We start from the raw sequence: 16,053 nt of genomic DNA, 5'->3' as shown, positions 1-16,053 counted from the left end.
GCTTGTAGGCTAGAAATGATAGAGGAAGAGACACAAGAGTGTAAGGTTGTATAGATTGTTACCTTTCGGTACCATAAAACTCTCCTCCCGAGTAGATGCACGCACCATGCTGACCCTTTGTCTCTGCTCAGATAACAGTTATCGAGAACCCTTTCTGAACCATGGTAACGAAAGTCAGTGTCGCGAGTGCGTGCCCAACAACTCCATGCATGGCTGCAGAAGGATTTACTGCATCAAACACATGGCCTCTGTATTGCGTTCGCAGTGTTCATAGCGGTGCGCAAAGAAGTATCATGGTATTTTCCATTCCGCACATTGGCTTCGTCCTCATGACAGGCCGAGTTTGGCCATTTTACTGTAACGTCAAAAGCTCGAATGCAGAATCGAAGACGACGCTGCTGCTGCCAAAGACAGATCGGCGAAGCCACCAAGTCGAGTTCACAATCCCGGATACCGGGGCTCTGCTGTATGTATGCGCTCATCGCGTGAGTGTGTAATGATCATCGACAAGGGCAGTAGATTATCAAAAGTCCAGAATCTCCGGTCTTCGCTGATATCAGCCTCGTAAATGAGGCATTAAGATTGTGAAATTGTGATGAACATGACAGGCGAGGATGTCGCTGCCCAGGTGCGCTGTTCGGTGGGCCGTGCTGCCGAGCAGCTAGGGTCTGGCTTGCTGGAAGATACCGAACAACGCGTGCACAACTCCATGCGTTGTGCAACACCAAACACCACAATCCGGGCCACGTTGCGCACGACACGACGTCGTGATTGCGCTTTGATCTGTGATGGTTGTTACGCATCGTAGCCCTGTTTATGTCGCTCAGCTCATGTTCGAAGCGACGGCGCCGGGCTTCAATTGATTTGGCAGGAGCTATCGAATTAGGTAGGCTTGGCCTATGAAATACGATGTCGTGCGTGGGCCTCGGTTGCCCAGGCGTCTGACGCTCTCATTTCCACTGCCGCTCGGGTCGTCTTCAGGGGTACCAGGCTCGTCCTCTTTACTCCAGACAGGCGAATCCTGTCCTTAAGATATTTTTGTGAAGACCGGACCCTGAGAAGGCTGTTAGAATCGCTGATTTGCTAGTAGATGAAAGTTGAGATAATATCACAGTGTCACACGACAAGTAAGATGCAAATTGGGATCGTAATTCGTGAATAGTCAATTGCAGCGTAACGCTGCCCCTAAGGTGAACAAGAAACGTACAACCAACGTACGATACAAGAAGAAGTGAAGATTGTCCAGCGCGTGCTATGCGAGCTTTCCCAAGCCAAGATGATGCCTCCAACCCCTCCGGAAGTCTCATCTCCATGATGCGTAAATTGTTTAAGCGAGATCGCAGCACCAGATACCGGCGTACAGAGCACAACCGATCTTGGAGTAGTTGTCAGAGGTGAGGATCTCAGCGTGACCGGTCTGGCCCGCGTAGGCCCAGCCCTCAGACTCGGTGGCGCAGACACCGTCAAGACCGGGGAGAGTGGGGATCTCGCAGAGCCAGCCACCGACGAAAACGTGCTCGAAGTCGTTCTCGTTACCGGGGGCGAGGACCTGGCCGTAAGAACCGGCGTTGAGCTTGTGCTTCATCTCGCCGTTGGAGGAGACAACGGTGTCCTTGGCGTTGGCGACGAGCGTGTCGTCGTGAGTAAGGGCCTTCAGGCCCAACTTAGTACGCCAAGTGTCAACGATGGCCTGGTACGCGGCAGAAGTGGCCGAAGGAGCAGGGGTAGTAGAGGTGGCGGCCTCCTTGGTGCTCGAGGAGGCAGGTGCCTGAGAGTACTCGACGACCTTGGTGCTGGAGGGGGCAGGTGCCTGAGAGTACTCGACGACCTTGGTGCTGGTGGGGGCAGGAGTGTTCTCCTCGTAGACAACGGTGGTGGTCACAGCAGGAGCCTGGTAGGTGGTAGTGGAAGCCTTGGTGGGCTTAGCGGGCTGCTGCTGGCCCTCGGTGTAGTAGACGGTGTGAACGACAGTCTCGTAAACGACGTGGACATTCTGAACCTCCTTGTACTCGGGCTTGGTCCAGTGGGGGGTTGCGAGGGCAGAGCCGGCAAGGGCGAGGATAGCAGTGGTGGCGCGCATTGTGATAGTGTTGTTTGAGGTTGGTAGTGAGTTGACTGGAGTAGACTGGTCGGTTTGACGAAGTTGGTTTTTGGGTTGTTGGTTGAGTGAATGTGTTGCCGAAGGGCGTAGTGAACGTGATGTCAAAGAGTGACTGGAATGAGTGTATTCGTCGATAACCTGGAAGTCGCAGACCTGAATCTCGAAAGTTATGGCGGGAGGAGATCACATACTTTATACGCACATCGCACTAAGGCCGTGCCGCGCTTGCGCCAGATGAATGCGAGCGCCACGGCCCCATCCGCTGATGCTCCTGTGCCTGGCCCTAACAACCTTAGCCGAAAACTGTAACCCCACCCAGTCTGTGGTAACCGGATTGGGTCCTTTCATTTCATTTTCTGCGGCTTGACGTTCATTGTCATCGGTCTTGTTGTGCGCCTGACCACATTCACTGTTTTGGAGTCCAGCTCCTTGTCCGACCGGACTGGCTGTAACTTCTGATATAGCAGAATGTCCAACGAGTCCAGCGCAACAATGACATCGTGTTCTCCTGCGTCTGTCGGCGCTTCGATTTGTTGCCTCGTTGACAAAGCCGGACCTGACGGGCATCAGGGGTAACAACGGACGATCATGAGATTGCACAGGAGTAAGTGCACAAAGTGCGTTCACAAAACGCGCGCTTCAAGAAGTCTAGACGAGTCGCTAACGCTGAGGAGGAAAGTCTTCGTGCATTTCTGTTTGTTGCACTTTTTTCCTTGGTCGCCCGCACGGCTTTGGTTCGGACAGGGCCACGTTTCAGATCAAAAGCTAGCGTAGGGCCTTATTCCGTTTATGACCACTTGTGCAAACGTGCACAACAGTCCGACGCAGCAACTTTTTGTTTCAGCCTGGGTGTTCAACACCTGTGGCTCCACGGGCTCGGCAGGTGGCGGAGATGATTCTCAAGTCTGTGCGGAAATGTCGACAAAGTTCGAGACTCAAGATCGAGCCTCTGGAGGTGGATCCGTGATGGAATTAAACACGGGACGATAGACACGATGGAGCGTCGAATCTTGAGCATTGAAGATCCCGTTGGTAAGGTTGGCCGGGGAAGATGGGGGATGTTTCGTGGCGGTCCGTCGTGGTAGTCTGCAGCCATGGCATCCGAGCCAGAGGACGACAGCAAACACGAAACAACACTGCAGCGCCTCATGACACTTCGCTGAGCGAGCCGTTGTGTCACCATTCATCTCCAAGCGGCAAGCCGACACGTGGATTGGCAGTTGTCGCTGACGGACAGTCGTCATGTGCTGTGCAACGGACTGCAGATGTCAACGTTGATGACCTGAGAGTCCTGGCAACCGTGAAATACGTCATCTCTCGACCTGTGATGTCTGGGATGCGGCGAAATAACATATTGAGGGGTGTTGCAAGGACTCCCACTGAAGTTTAATCTTGCTACCCGCTGTCGCACGAACTTGTTTATTCAGACCTCATCTCCTGCAAGATGAAGCACCGGATTCTAGCCGCGCCTAAGGCAGCAAGGCGATTTCATTCGAGATTCGAAACCTGCTGAATGCTCCTGATCATTTTCGAGGTTGGGTCGCACAACAGGAATGTTGCGCGTTAGTCTTCCGGCTGCGGTACAGCTGAGCCGTCCTCGGAAGACTTGCTTTCATGTTGAGTGCTGTGCTTGCGGTCTGGCCGAATTTTCCGTTGATGAACCTATCAGAATAGTTCTTTACGTCGACTTTTCGTAGTGCAGACACTCGATTGCACCAGTCTCCTTAGAATACGTAACTTTGCGGGTTTCCACCGTGCCGTGTCCGGCTGGTCTCCTTAACTGGCTCTAAGAGTCTTCTTGTCAGGTCTCGACTCGTAAAGTTCATATGAGCATGATCATCATTTTACTGGTTGACCGTAAGTTGAGACGCTGAAACCATGACAAGTGTGGAGGATAAGACTCCTATCGATTAGATAGGACCTGCAGTAGTGCATCCTAAGGCTCGGTAACGCCTACCGATGATCGACCTTCAGCCCATCACCTGTTGGCCGTTTGTCAAAAAGCCTCCGGCTGGACCTGTTGGGCCCACCACTGCCGTGATCGAAAGTCGAAACGACTCGCTTCCTGCATGTAGAGTCTTTACAGTACAGTGTGCTTTACGCGCGTCCACTCTGCACCATGACGACTGTCGCCGGACTTTTGCCAGCAACCGGAGGCTATGATAGCGCATGCATGTGGATAACTTCGACTTGGAGACTGTTCAAATCGGCCCCTCGAGAATTTCCACGTCGCCGAAAGGGCTCGTCAAACGACTTAAATGCGTTGGGCAGGTCGCAGCCCAACATCCGGCATTTGCGACCTACTTGCGTACGTTGGATGAGAGGCAAGATGCCTGTGCTGCCCAGGCGCAGGTGGATATTTTGTTGCCAGACCCCAGGACACTAAAGCAACTGAATGCTCACCAATGGTGTCAAGTGGTGTTATCGGTAACACTCGAAAAATTTGAGGGAGGCACTGGCTCGAATCGACTTGTTACGGCTGTCTGTGGGGACAGCGGTGGACGATACGCGTGCGTCAACAGAGAGACGTCCCTGCCATTGCACGGCTCTTGCGGTGCTGGATGTACTGTTTCGTTGTCGCGAGCTCGACAGTGGGAGTATGATGATGAAGCTAATGAGGTGAAGTTGCTGCTGAGATCAGGCCCTCCAACGTCCCTGCTCTTTGTGCTGCTTCTGGCAAGGCGTCTTGGCGGTCTTTGATGCATCGTCTCATCGTCTTTTTCAGCTCCAGATCAACATCAGCATTCCTACTCCAATATCGATGTGAGCAACATCGACCCGGTCTGCCTCACTGCGACTTGCTTGGGGGTTGAAATCTCGGGGTCTGACAGCTGAAGCATTACAAGGCCTGCTCGCTATACACTGACGACAAGCACAATTCACCAGGCCTATGTTCCAAGACCACATACCAGCTCATACCTTCGTAATAGTGATTGGCGCTTCCAAATTTACCTAGAATCTTTATGGTGTGCTCTACGAAAACCGCATAAGCCACACTGATGTTCTGGATATGCAGGTCTCACCACCTGCGGCGTCCACGTTGCGTCAACGCATGAGCTGCCAAGCGTCGACCGTCTGCTAATAGACACGGTACTGAATTAGATCCATATCCTTGCAGGAGCATGCAACTCGCGAACAGCTTCTAGGTGGATTCGTGCGACATTTCCAGGCTCTATATCTGAGACTTCTGTTGTGCGGAGCATGTGTGGACCGTGAGGTGACTATCTACCGATTAGAGCGGAGCTGCGGCTTGCAAGATGGCAGAGTTCGTATTTCAGATAATGATGCAACAAATATGGATGTCGCGGCCTGAGAGAATGTTCGGGAATGCTTTGCCGGAGTCAAGGCTAGCACTGCCTGCCTGCAACGATGGCACCAAGCTGCAGCAATGGCATGTCCACGTAACGTCTTCGACAACAAAAACGTACTGTTAGCAACTGCATGTAAGTCTCCACAATTTTACAGCATTCCAGGCCCGGAGATCCCTTACTCATCTCGGACCTATAAGCGGAACTTACGCTGGCCAACCAAGTCTGAGATCACCTATATGCATTGTGAGTCCTAACACCACCATCAGTAGCAATGCTGCACCTTCTGCCGGACGAAGCCTGTCTGTCTTAGTTCTGGCCTTGCCATGTTTCGACATGCAGCCCTCAGCCAAGAATAAACCAGCACGCATCCATTGTCTTCTGGAATTGGTTAAAAGGGAATGGGATGCCTTCCTTCAGTTACCCACAACAGCGTCGAGTCTTTTACGATCGCAGACAATCTTTGTCTACTGGGGGTTCGACTTCGACACAGTCGTTTCTTTGATGTTTTGTTGACACTCTTGTTGTTGGTTCTAGGTATAGAACCGCGACTTCGTTCATTACCCATCGATCTCTACCTCTTGCAACCACCTCAAACACTACAATCATCACATTCATTTATCACACTCATTGAAACATTCTTTTCAGACATTGATCATGCTGTCCAAATTCGTCCTCCTCACCACCGCACTGCAAGCCGGCCTTGCAACCGCAATCGGCAACGCAATCGTCAGCAACCGCTGTTCCTACGACATCTGGCTCTGGAGTGTCGATCAAGGCTACTCATCGGGACCGATCCACATCCCTGCACGCACCAAATACTCGGAGCCCTTCCGCAGTGCATGCAATGGCTGCGGTTCCTCGCTGAAGATCAGTAAAACCGACCAGCTCGTCGGCGGACAACACACACAGTTCGAGTACAGCATAGCTGACGGGAGCATCTGGTACGACATCTCTTTCGTGGACTGCGCGAAGGGCGAGAATGCAAGCAACTGTCCTGGCCATGACAAGGGGCTGGTGATGGATAGCCCGGAACAGGCGTGCGGGAAGGCGAACTGCGCTGCTGGGAGTTACTGCCCGACGCAGTCTTACTATGTCGATTTTCCGCAGCAGAAATTGGGTCTCGACGATCCGGTATTTGGTTGCCCTGGTAAAGGCACGAGTATGGACCTTTACATGAAGGTGTGCAGCGATGAAGGTCCGCTGAAGAGGAGCATTGCTGGCCGGATGACGCTGGATGACTACGCCTAGACGGCGCCAACTTCCCTTCTTTGTCTTCCGTCAATTCTTCTGTAAATCCTTTGCGCCATGTTTCTCTTTCTATGCGCTTCGCGTACTGCGCCTGTTAAGTAGATCCAAGTCGTGGAAGACCACTTGCTCCTCAAATGCCTTTCTCGGTGCAAATTAGGTAGTGATTATGAACATAGCCATGCCCATAGCGCAGTATGCAAAAGCTGCATCGACTTTTCTCGACTCTGACGATCCTGATCTCGTAGTTGTGGGGCTTGCACTGGCTGGGTTGTTGTTTTCTACAATTCCTTGCGTACCAGCACTAATACTCGTCCAGTCGGTAATAGTCTGTATATCGGACGCGGCAGCTATCAAAGTGGTCGTCGTCTCGCCAACATAGAGCACTGTCTTTCCGCTACTAATAGTGATCGAGATAGGTGTGTCCCCGATGGTCACTGGCTGTCCAGGAGCTAGCGTCTGGCCTGCGAGGACATACTTGGTGGTTCCGTTAATGACCGCAGTCATGACGCTCAGTCGTTCTGGTGTATTTACCGCGATTGTACGCACTTCGCCCGCAGCTGGCTCAGGCAACATTGTTGTCATATCGCCCGCACGGAGTACGGTCGAACCGGCTGCGTCGGTTGTGACGCCGACCACAACATTGTTAATGGTGATCGGGACGCCAATGCTAAGTGTGGAAGATCCAATCGCGACCTGGAACTCAATCTTGTCGGTCGTCGTCAGCCCCCCGCCCGGCAAGGTCACAGTTGGTCTGCGCGTGACAGCGACAGGGCGGACCGTGATTCCGTCGTGCGTTATGGCAGGAGGGGGTGGAAAGTCCGTGATGGTCCTGCTCGGTACTGTCGTGACCTGCGGCTGGTTATTCTTTAGTCCATCTGGGGCTGTCGTTTGTGGTGTCTGTAGGTCTTTTGTCCAGGGGTCGTCCGACACTTCTACTGGCTTATACCTGGTGCTCTGAGGTGTTGACGGGTCCTGATGATTTGTCTGGCCCCAGCCACTCGCAGAGCTCTCAAAGTGCGCGATCTCCGAAGAAACAGTTCCCCAGTCTGACGCAGAGCTCTCGAAATGCACAGTTGATGTTACTTCGTCCCAATCTGTGGCGGAGCTCTCAAAGTGCACGGTAGGCACAGCCATCTCGGTGGAAGTGATGAGGCTTTGGATGATAGTACCGATGTCTATCATCGTGATGGAGTCCTTAGATCCTTGACCTTCTGTGGTGGTTGGAATCGTAACATCGAACTCAGTTGCTGTAGCTTCGAGGCGAACCCTGCTGTCGCCTCCAGCTGTAGTCGCATCCTCGAAACCAGTTGCGCTGCTCTCGTCATGCACTTTTGGTCGCCATATGGATTTCCCACTAGAATCAGTGGTCACTAAAGACGCAGGAAGCACATCAACAGTTGTGACTTCAGGCGATTCCGCCGTCAAATTAAGCTGTGCTGTGGCGTAGTGGTCAGTCTTATGGCTGATGAACGAATACGGGAAGAGCGCAAGGGGCGCTCTCGCATACATACGGTCATTACGAATGGCAAAAGCCGAAACACATTCTGCAACAGTCAGGAGTTGGAGAATTTGCAAGATCGCCATGTTGACTAGTGAAGGAACAGCGCGCAGGAGGCACACAACAGCACAGTTCAGCGAAAGGACTGGAAATGGACAACGCGAAATGAGTGAGTGGAATTCTAGGTCGCAATCTCATTTATTGAGACTTGGCTCAGCCTTCTGGGGTGTAGGGCCTGATCTAGGTAAAGGCTTACGTGCACGGTCTATTTTCGAATCCTTCACAATGCACAACGCGCGCTCTACTCGAGGTAAAAACACGACAAGACATACGAATTCTAAGAAGATAGCCAGCCCGGTGGCGGAACAATTCGATGAGACAAAAGCGAGTCCGAAACTGTTGTTTGACGGTCCAAGAGAAACAGTGTGCCCTGAGAAGTCAAAAAGGGAGACGCATCCTTCGGCTTCCTCAGCGTGGAAGGTCGTACGGTGAACGGCCCGACCACCGTGACCTTGCTATCATGCCGAATTCTCATCTGCAAGGATCTACAACGGGCGTGAACGAAGCACATGGCCGCCTGTCATCGATTCAGATGTTGAGGTTATCGACATTGAGGTGGACGGTAAGGGAGGAAGGCTGCTGGCGATCGAAGCTGCCCTTGATCCTCGTTCCCCGCGTGCACGGACGCGCCCGCCTACAAAACTGCACTTCAAGGACGAAGATCATGACCACGCACCACCACCTATCACGAAAGTAACAACAAACAGTATCGCAATAAGTCCAAGAAGGCTCTTACTTGGCTTTGTGGGCTTGAGTTCTTTTTGCAATCTACATATATCCGAGTTACGCTTCCCAGTTGACCTCCACCTCATCGTGCTCTCAACTAACCCAACTATGTCGGAACTCTTTACTGGCTTGCAGTGAAAGGAGCAGACTGACGTAGAACTTTTGTGGAGGCTTCAACTTCACTTCGCTCGAAAATTGACAATAAGCCAAGCAGTGACAAGATCCCAAATTCTCGTCGAGCGGCGCAACAACTTTCATGATATCTTGAAGACCTCCAGGCTTAAAATGGCAAAATCGTGGCGATTTGAAGACTCCATGTACTTGAATGCCCTGCTTTGTCGACTATCCCACACCTGGCAAGAGTTCTCTGGCAGAGATGAACAACAACGCTTGACGTCAGCAAAACACCTTGCAATGAAGTTAATGCATTATATCAAGGAAATCAAATATGACACGTGCGTCATGCACGTTTATTCTGCTGTACTGCTCCTGCAAGGTCTCAGCTTTCTCGCGTTTCCCCGACACATTTTACACTACAGAACGCCATTCATCAATCTACCCAACCGTGCTATATACGCTTGGTGGCCGCCTTGATCCTCTCTATCTGCGTATGTCCACCAATATGGAGGCAGGCCCGGAAGCTCGACTGGATCCAGTATCTACTACGAGGGTATATGATGCCTATCCGCCAGAAGACGCCACAACCACACAAGTTCTCGAAATCTTGCCCGAAAACCTCATCCGATCGAATCCTCTTGTCGGCTTCGGGTAATCTCGCTGGACCCACGCCCTGTCTACCAAGCTGTGTCGTATGTCTGGGGCAGCCCATCCGTTACCAGGATCACATCGGTAGACAGTAAGCATCTTACTGTTCGGAAGACCATTTGGTATATCCTCAGCTAAATGCAGAAAAACAAACATAAATGGCTTTTGTGGATTGACACTATTTGCATAACCCAGCTAGACTCAATAGAGCGTGGTCGCCAGGTGGCTGTTATAGGACAAATCTATTCCAAGGCAACATAAGTTCCAGTATGGCTTGTAGTTGGGACAGAACGTAATCTGTTGACGATGCGAAGCCTTTCCACAACAAACTGGCAGTCAGTATTGAGTTCTGCTCCCTCTGATGCAAGGAATATCACAGGTCCTTGGATCGCAAGGACAGTTCGTAAAAAATGGAAACGTGGCCAACGACGGCAGAGCATGACTGATAAAGGTCTTGCGACGATTCTAGACCTCTTCAATCTAGAGCACTGGTCAAGATTATGAATAGTGCAAGGATATGCCTTAGCTCGAAAGCTTGCATTGCAATGCGGGTCCATTATTGTTGAAGGAGAAACGCTGGATTATGTTTTCAATGCCGTGCGTTGTATTCAGAAAAGCTTTGATGAAGACCACGATTACGAAATGAGTGGCAGGCAGTCAAAGACAACTCGTGATCTCATGTCTGACTTCTCATATTAATTGTACTACAGTAGGGCAATCTAGATCATGGGAGCAAAGAAAACGGGGTTCTTGGATGACGTCGAATCTTTGTATGGGCGAGATGCGTTTGCACGTCTCATCTGAACGTTCAGAGACTCTCAGTGTGCGGACGTCCGTGACCATGGCGTACTGTCCGCACGCGACCGAACTGCGTAGCAGTTGGGGAGATAAATATTCGTTTGAACTCGAGGCAGCCTCTTGAGCCTGTTCCGCTGCACTCAGGGTTAAATGATTTGTATAATCTGATACGCCTATGCAACTGGATGCTATCCTCCCGTCACTGACCCACGCCCTCCAACCAAACGACGCACCTCGGGCTCCCCAAACTCATATCCCCAACCCCCACCGTACTACTCCTCACATCCGGCACAACCATAATACTCTCCCCATAACTCAAATAATCCGTCTCACAATTTAGAATATCTTCCTCGCCACTCTTCCCATCCTCCTTCTCCTTCGGCTTGATCCTCGCTCTGATGTCTACGCTCGGCAACAACGCATTCCCAGCCTTCAGAGGAACAAGCATGACCGTGAACTCCTTGACCTCGTCTTCGGTAGCGGTGAAGAGTGTGCGGCGTTGGCCGGCAACGAGCCATTGGTCTGGTGCTGCGTCGAGTGTGTAGACGAATTCGATGGGGTCTTCGGCGGAAGATAGGTTCGCGGCTGCGATGAGCGACGCGGATGAGGCCCAGCGGCGGGTGTGCGAGATGCGGAGGGTTGCGTGAAGAGGTTGGCCGATGATGGCGACCTTGGAGCTGTGAGAAGGTGATGCGAGGTTCAAACTGGTGGTGTGTAGAATGTGAGTCTGCGGGATGGAGACAGTGATGACCATGCGGCGAGGTGGGTAAGGTGAGAGAGGGGCGGAGGTAGCTGACGGAACCGAGGAACTAGACTTCGGCAGATAAATGGTTTTGTTGTCCTGTGTTGTCGCGTCAGTTTTCTGATCTCAAGAGTGTCTCGAGGTGAGATTACCTTGAGCCAACCCTGCAACCACAATCGGGCCTCGTCGCGCGCTGGCTGCAGTAGGCTGTCTAAGCATTCTGCCCAATCCACTTCCTCAAATGCGCCCATGTCAACCTTCTCGAGCAGAGCGATCTTCTCGTACTGATGCGGTATGATCTTGTGCTCAGTTCGATCCACGAAGGCTGTTACCAACAGCCGGCTGAGGTGAGCAACAGGACTGCCCTTGACAGCATTTGCGAAATGTGCTCGCAGTCGATCAAGAACGTCCTCGTTCAGACAGCGATACTCTACCGCAAGAGCTAGACTACCTGTCTTGGAAGGTCGACTTGTTGCCGACTCTTCAGCGTCGACATTCTTCGGCGTAATATTGTATGTGACCGCTACCGGCTGTCTCGAGAAGACATGCACTGGCTGCTTTGATCGTCTCGGCGCATGAACATCAAACTCTTCTGACCCTTCGAGCTCAACATCCAGCAGCTCTAATGGTACCTGGCTTGCAGTTTTGATGTTGAACTTTGAGAACAATGATTTGCTCTTGAAGTGATCGTGTACATTGACATCGAGTGGCAGCTCGACTGGGATGGTGAATGACGAGAAATATTGCCATTGACCATTTGCGGTATAGTAGTCGATCTCAGCCTTGACAGTGAGGTCCTGAAGAATGGTCTCCATATCGTAAGGAATCTTTAGCGTGATGCTAGAGCCAGCAGGCATCTCTCCGATTGAGATGACGCCAGGCTTCTGGTTGTCTTCTATGGCGCCTTCTTCCGACTCTACGCTTGCATCGGCTGTCCGTAAGCGTAGCCCGGCTGAAGCAGACTTGAGGCGAATCTCTGCGCGCTCGATGTCGTTCGCGCCCGCAGAACAAGATACCTCGATGTGTCGTGGCTTGTCGATATGTATGAAATGGGACAGGTAGACACGAGCGTCAAGTGCTTCAGCGCGAGGGAAGCATTGTACGCGGGCCTTCTTTGCGGCTTTCAGAGAAGTCACAGACGCTGAAGCTATGATGCCGAGAGGAGTTGGAGCCTCTGTCTTGCTGACAGGTTCGTGCACGAAGACAATGCGCTTCGCTTCGAGAACGATCTTATCAACGGTGTATGGACCGGTTGTGTTTACCTGCTTCTCGTCAGTATTCTGGAGTCTCTTCATAATGGTACCACTCACGTTACATCCAAGCCACACACGAGTCAAACCCTTCTTGATGGTCATAGCCTCCTGCGTCTCCAGCCAAATGTCTTTGACGGTAGTCGAGTTGGCACTAACCAGCCGAATCTTGGCTGCACGAATCTCAATCTTGTCTTCCAGGATGTGCCTGAATTGAATACGTAGCTGGAAGCCATCTTTGTCTTCGTAGTGCCGTACATGCGGCTCCACGGCAATGTCGGTGAAGTAATCCGCCATCTGCACTGACACATCGTATGGAAGCTGTTGCGAGTAATTGACAAGCTCATTGAGTACACCTCCAGTGTCAACTTTGTCATCGTTCAGCCAGTCTCGCGGCATATTTGAGTTTCCGTCATCGCTCGCTCGATTTGATGAGCTGCTGAAGGATATCCTGCTTGCGGAAGATCTTGCAAGTAGATCAAGGAGTGTTCGAATGTACTCGTCCTTACGGTTGAGCTTCTTGAGACAGCGAGCATACATCTTCAGCATGGTGGCTACGACACTATTCCATCTGCTCTTTGCATAGAGTGATAGGCTCGCATCTGGTGAGCCTTTGCTTGTGATACCGGCCATACTACCAAAGTACATGGCCGCCGCTCGGAAGTCACCGAGCTCGTATCGAAGGGCCGCCAAGTCGCCTGTAATGCTTTCTGCGGACTTGACTTGTCCAGCGGCTCGGTAATGCTGGAAGATCTGATCGCTAAGCGACTCATAAAATTGTCGAAAGTGATCGATAGATCCTACAGCACCGACAAGAGCTGTTGAGGAGATACCAGAGGTTGCATGAACGAGCCTCGTCGTGTCTTTGGCGGCTGTAGTCCCTTCTGCTGCTTCTTCATCTTCTTCGTCGTTGTTCAGGTCGACCTCAGTGAAGTCTTCACTTTGGCTCAGAGAAGGAAGGATAGCGGCCCATCCTACAGCCCAACCTAATTCCTTTCCAACGTGCTCAAGCAGTCTCCGTTGAATACCGATTAGCTGTGCTCTTTGACCGGCTAGGTCCATCAGTCCGTTCTTTGCCTGGTTGATCACGCCTGGCTGACTGAGAGCCGGGCGATCCTGGTATTGCCCGTTCTCGTACACTACTTGGCCACTTGTAGTGGGCTGAAGATACGGAGGGTCGGTCGAGCCAGAGCGAGATGAGGAACGAGATGGATGTATCATGGACTTTGGTTCCGGGACACTCATCTTCTGTTCCTTGCTGCGGCCACTGAAAGAGAGGCTCTTACCGGAAGAGCTGGTGCTGGCCTCTTTTGGGAACTTCGTGAATGGAAGGGATGACGTTGAGGTTTCGCGCAACACTTGATCGAGGGCCGAAAAGGTCCACGATCGCACTACATTGTCCACTAGCTGCTCCGGTAGAGTAGTTTCATGAGCCTTTGCACTATCAAAAGTATCAGCAATGCTGTCTGAAAGAACGAAACACAGTCACTTACCCATTGATCAAGTCTTCTCGCAAGAGCCGCCCCGCGAACGTTATAAAGTTGAGTGCGCGTGTACAAAGCTCAGCGAGTGAGAGCAGATCCTCAGTATCAGCAGCCTGTCCGCCCGATTTTGTGCCAAGATGACTGCCATCGATCGATCGCTGCGTGACACCAGCGTTGGGCTGCGGCTGAAGCTTGTTTGCCAGATCCGCTCGAGCTGACTGCGAGTTGCCCATTCTGAGGAGGATTGCCATCTGACGAGCGAAGATGTACACTCTGAACTCGAAGATAGAGATGTTATTAGCTAGAATGAGCCCTCGGTAGTCTTTCTTCTGAGCGTCAATGGGCTTGTCGTCGTGAAACTCTGCACGGTCCTCGCTATTGATGTTGTCTCCTTGTGATTGCTCTAAAACCCTGACCGCTTGCTCGTACAAGTTTTCAGAGTGGCTAAGCATCTGAAGTGCATTGCCGTCATTTGCTTGGTCTTGAATAACCGTGTCGAGTCCAATTGACAGCTCATCATATCCGAGTAGCGCATCGTCAACAAGCCCTGCACTTTCAAAGCCTCGCGCAAGCCCTTCCTTTAGAACGAAGAATGTGTTGAAGTTCCAGCCTGGGAGAGAGCGCTGCGCATCGTTTTTACGGATGTCTTCTTCGTACTGGCTGACCCGAAGGTCAAAGGAGGAGAGGATCAACGTCTTGAACTTGGTTATGACATCGGCCCAAGCACCATCATATTCTTGCTGGGTTTCGGGAACCGCTGGAGATGTGACTGATCCTGCAGCGGGCAACATCTGCGGTGGTACGCGTTCCTTCTTCAGCCGTACTTGCGCAACTCGATCAGGCGCCGACTTTGAAGCGATATTAAAGTCTGCACGAATCTTCTCGAGGATAGTAGTTGACGCTCGCTTGAAGACTGAGGCAGCACCACTCTTCTCTTTCTCTCCAGTTGCCGCACTTCCAGATCCACGCGGTTGGCTTGCTGCAGATGTGTCAGGCAGGACAACATGGATGATCATCCACTCGTAGGCGTCGTGATTCTCTTGGTTGCTGGTCGAACTGCTCTGCGCTGGCGGAGTATGATCTTTCATCCAGTCGCGGAGCTGTTTGCGTGCTGTACCTTTGTAGGTTTCGGAATCATCGCATCGTAAGAGATATACCTTCAGGTACGGAGTTCGACGTAGACCCGGGATTTGATGTCGCCTTTCCTTCTCGGCGCTTGAGTCTTGTGCAGACTCATTGCTAGGCACAAGATCAACATGCAGAGAGTCAATTGACCTGAGAGGCCTAGTTGGCGCTTTCCAATGCAGATTTCGGAGCGGCAATCGAGCAGCTAAGTCCTCCTGAATCAAAGGAAACACTCCAGATGGATCATGGTACTCGACTATGTTTATCAGCACAGCGCTTGGTCGCCGTATTGGATCAAGGGTTCATACCCGTGACCTTGGAGCTTGACAGCCCATCCATGACCGTAAGTTCGTGTTGCTGTGGCCTAGGGTCATCTTGTGGAGCACCTAAGGCTGGCGCAACATCTTCAGCCACGCCCATGAAACACGTGCAACAGGATAATGATATGTCAGGGTCGTTGGACAAAGAGCGATGCTGTTCGAGCTTCACGGGGTCAATTCCCGCGGTGAGTGAACGTTGCGGTTGGCTCGAGCTACAGCTGATCGGCTCTAGTTGCTCGCTTCGGTTATCGATAACGAACCTCCGCTTTCACAGCCTGAACCCCGATCAACTGACCACAGCCCTTGAAATCAAACTTTTTATGACCGGTCAGACGTTGTTTCGCTTGATTTGACCTCTTCTGTGACCGATCAGTTGCAGCAGATGTCCATTCAGGATGAATGCGTCTAGCATGCCTAGCGCTGTTGTCTCGTGGCACAGCATTATTCCCGTGCTTTAGCACAACGCATTCGTCGCATTTGTCGCATTCAACCTTCCGTAAGGCACTTTACAGGCACGGCGGTATGCTCCCGCCAAAATCCTCTGTCTCGCATGCTTTCATCGCTGTTGAGTAAAATCAGCCTGACGGTCGCGATCACCTTCGCATTATTGTCGCCCGGCTTTCGA

The 16,053-nt window shown here is 51.8% G+C and overlaps 4 protein-coding genes across 4 annotated transcripts; 1 reads left to right on the top strand and 3 right to left on the bottom strand.

Annotated features, from left to right (window-relative positions):
* Nucleotides 1-1,327: 1,327 nt before the first annotated feature.
* BU25DRAFT_307560 (uncharacterized protein) lies at nt 1,328-1,663 on the bottom strand (the record flags this gene model as incomplete). The annotated part of the gene is made up of 1 exon (XM_033699463.1): nt 1,328-1,663. A coding segment is annotated over one exon (336 nt), but the record flags the coding sequence as incomplete, so codon positions are not given.
* A 4,260-nt stretch (nt 1,664-5,923) lies between these two features.
* BU25DRAFT_1445 (uncharacterized protein) lies at nt 5,924-6,737 on the top strand. The gene has a single exon (XM_033699414.1). The coding sequence runs from the start codon at nt 6,067-6,069 to the stop codon at nt 6,658-6,660; it is 594 nt and encodes a 197-aa protein (XP_033567369.1). The 5' UTR covers nt 5,924-6,066; the 3' UTR covers nt 6,661-6,737.
* Nucleotides 6,737-8,296, bottom strand: BU25DRAFT_1448 (uncharacterized protein). Its single transcript, XM_033699415.1, has 2 exons — nt 8,172-8,296; nt 6,737-8,096 (listed from the first exon to the last, which is right to left on the bottom strand). The coding sequence occupies exons 1-2, from the start codon at nt 8,242-8,244 to the stop codon at nt 6,814-6,816; spliced, it is 1,356 nt and encodes a 451-aa protein (XP_033567368.1). The 5' UTR covers nt 8,245-8,296; the 3' UTR covers nt 6,737-6,813.
* A 2,141-nt stretch (nt 8,297-10,437) lies between these two features.
* Nucleotides 10,438-15,612, bottom strand: BU25DRAFT_380326 (uncharacterized protein). Its single transcript, XM_033699628.1, has 5 exons — nt 15,417-15,612; nt 13,993-15,364; nt 12,560-13,940; nt 11,402-12,511; nt 10,438-11,348 (listed from the first exon to the last, which is right to left on the bottom strand). The coding sequence occupies exons 1-5, from the start codon at nt 15,526-15,528 to the stop codon at nt 10,707-10,709; spliced, it is 4,617 nt and encodes a 1,538-aa protein (XP_033567367.1). The 5' UTR covers nt 15,529-15,612; the 3' UTR covers nt 10,438-10,706.
* Nucleotides 15,613-16,053: the final 441 nt, after the last annotated feature.

Source organism: Macroventuria anomochaeta (genome assembly GCF_010093625.1).
Source record: "Macroventuria anomochaeta strain CBS 525.71 unplaced genomic scaffold BU25scaffold_1, whole genome shotgun sequence".
Lineage (NCBI taxonomy): Eukaryota > Fungi > Ascomycota > Dothideomycetes > Pleosporales > Didymellaceae > Macroventuria > Macroventuria anomochaeta.
This window is presented reverse-complemented; position numbering and strand designations above follow the sequence as displayed.

Excerpts from the sequence above, each read along its gene's own strand:
- BU25DRAFT_1448 (XM_033699415.1), bottom strand. The coding sequence starts at position 8,244 with ATGGCGATCTTGCAAATTCTCCAACTCCTGACTGTTGCAGAATGTGTT. Across the intron at positions 8,097-8,171 it reads TTTTGCCATTCGTAATGACC|CACAGCTTAATTTGACGGCG; the intron begins GTATGTATGCGA and ends ACTACGCCACAG.
- BU25DRAFT_1445 (XM_033699414.1), top strand. The coding sequence starts at position 6,067 with ATGCTGTCCAAATTCGTCCTCCTCACCACCGCACTGCAAGCCGGCCTT.
- BU25DRAFT_380326 (XM_033699628.1), bottom strand. The coding sequence starts at position 15,528 with ATGGGCGTGGCTGAAGATGTTGCGCCAGCCTTAGGTGCTCCACAAGAT. Across the intron at positions 15,365-15,416 it reads GTCAAGCTCCAAGGTCACGG|TCGAGTACCATGATCCATCT; the intron begins GTATGAACCCTT and ends TGATAAACATAG. Across the intron at positions 12,512-12,559 it reads GTGTGTGGCTTGGATGTAAC|GTAAACACAACCGGTCCATA; the intron begins GTGAGTGGTACC and ends GACGAGAAGCAG.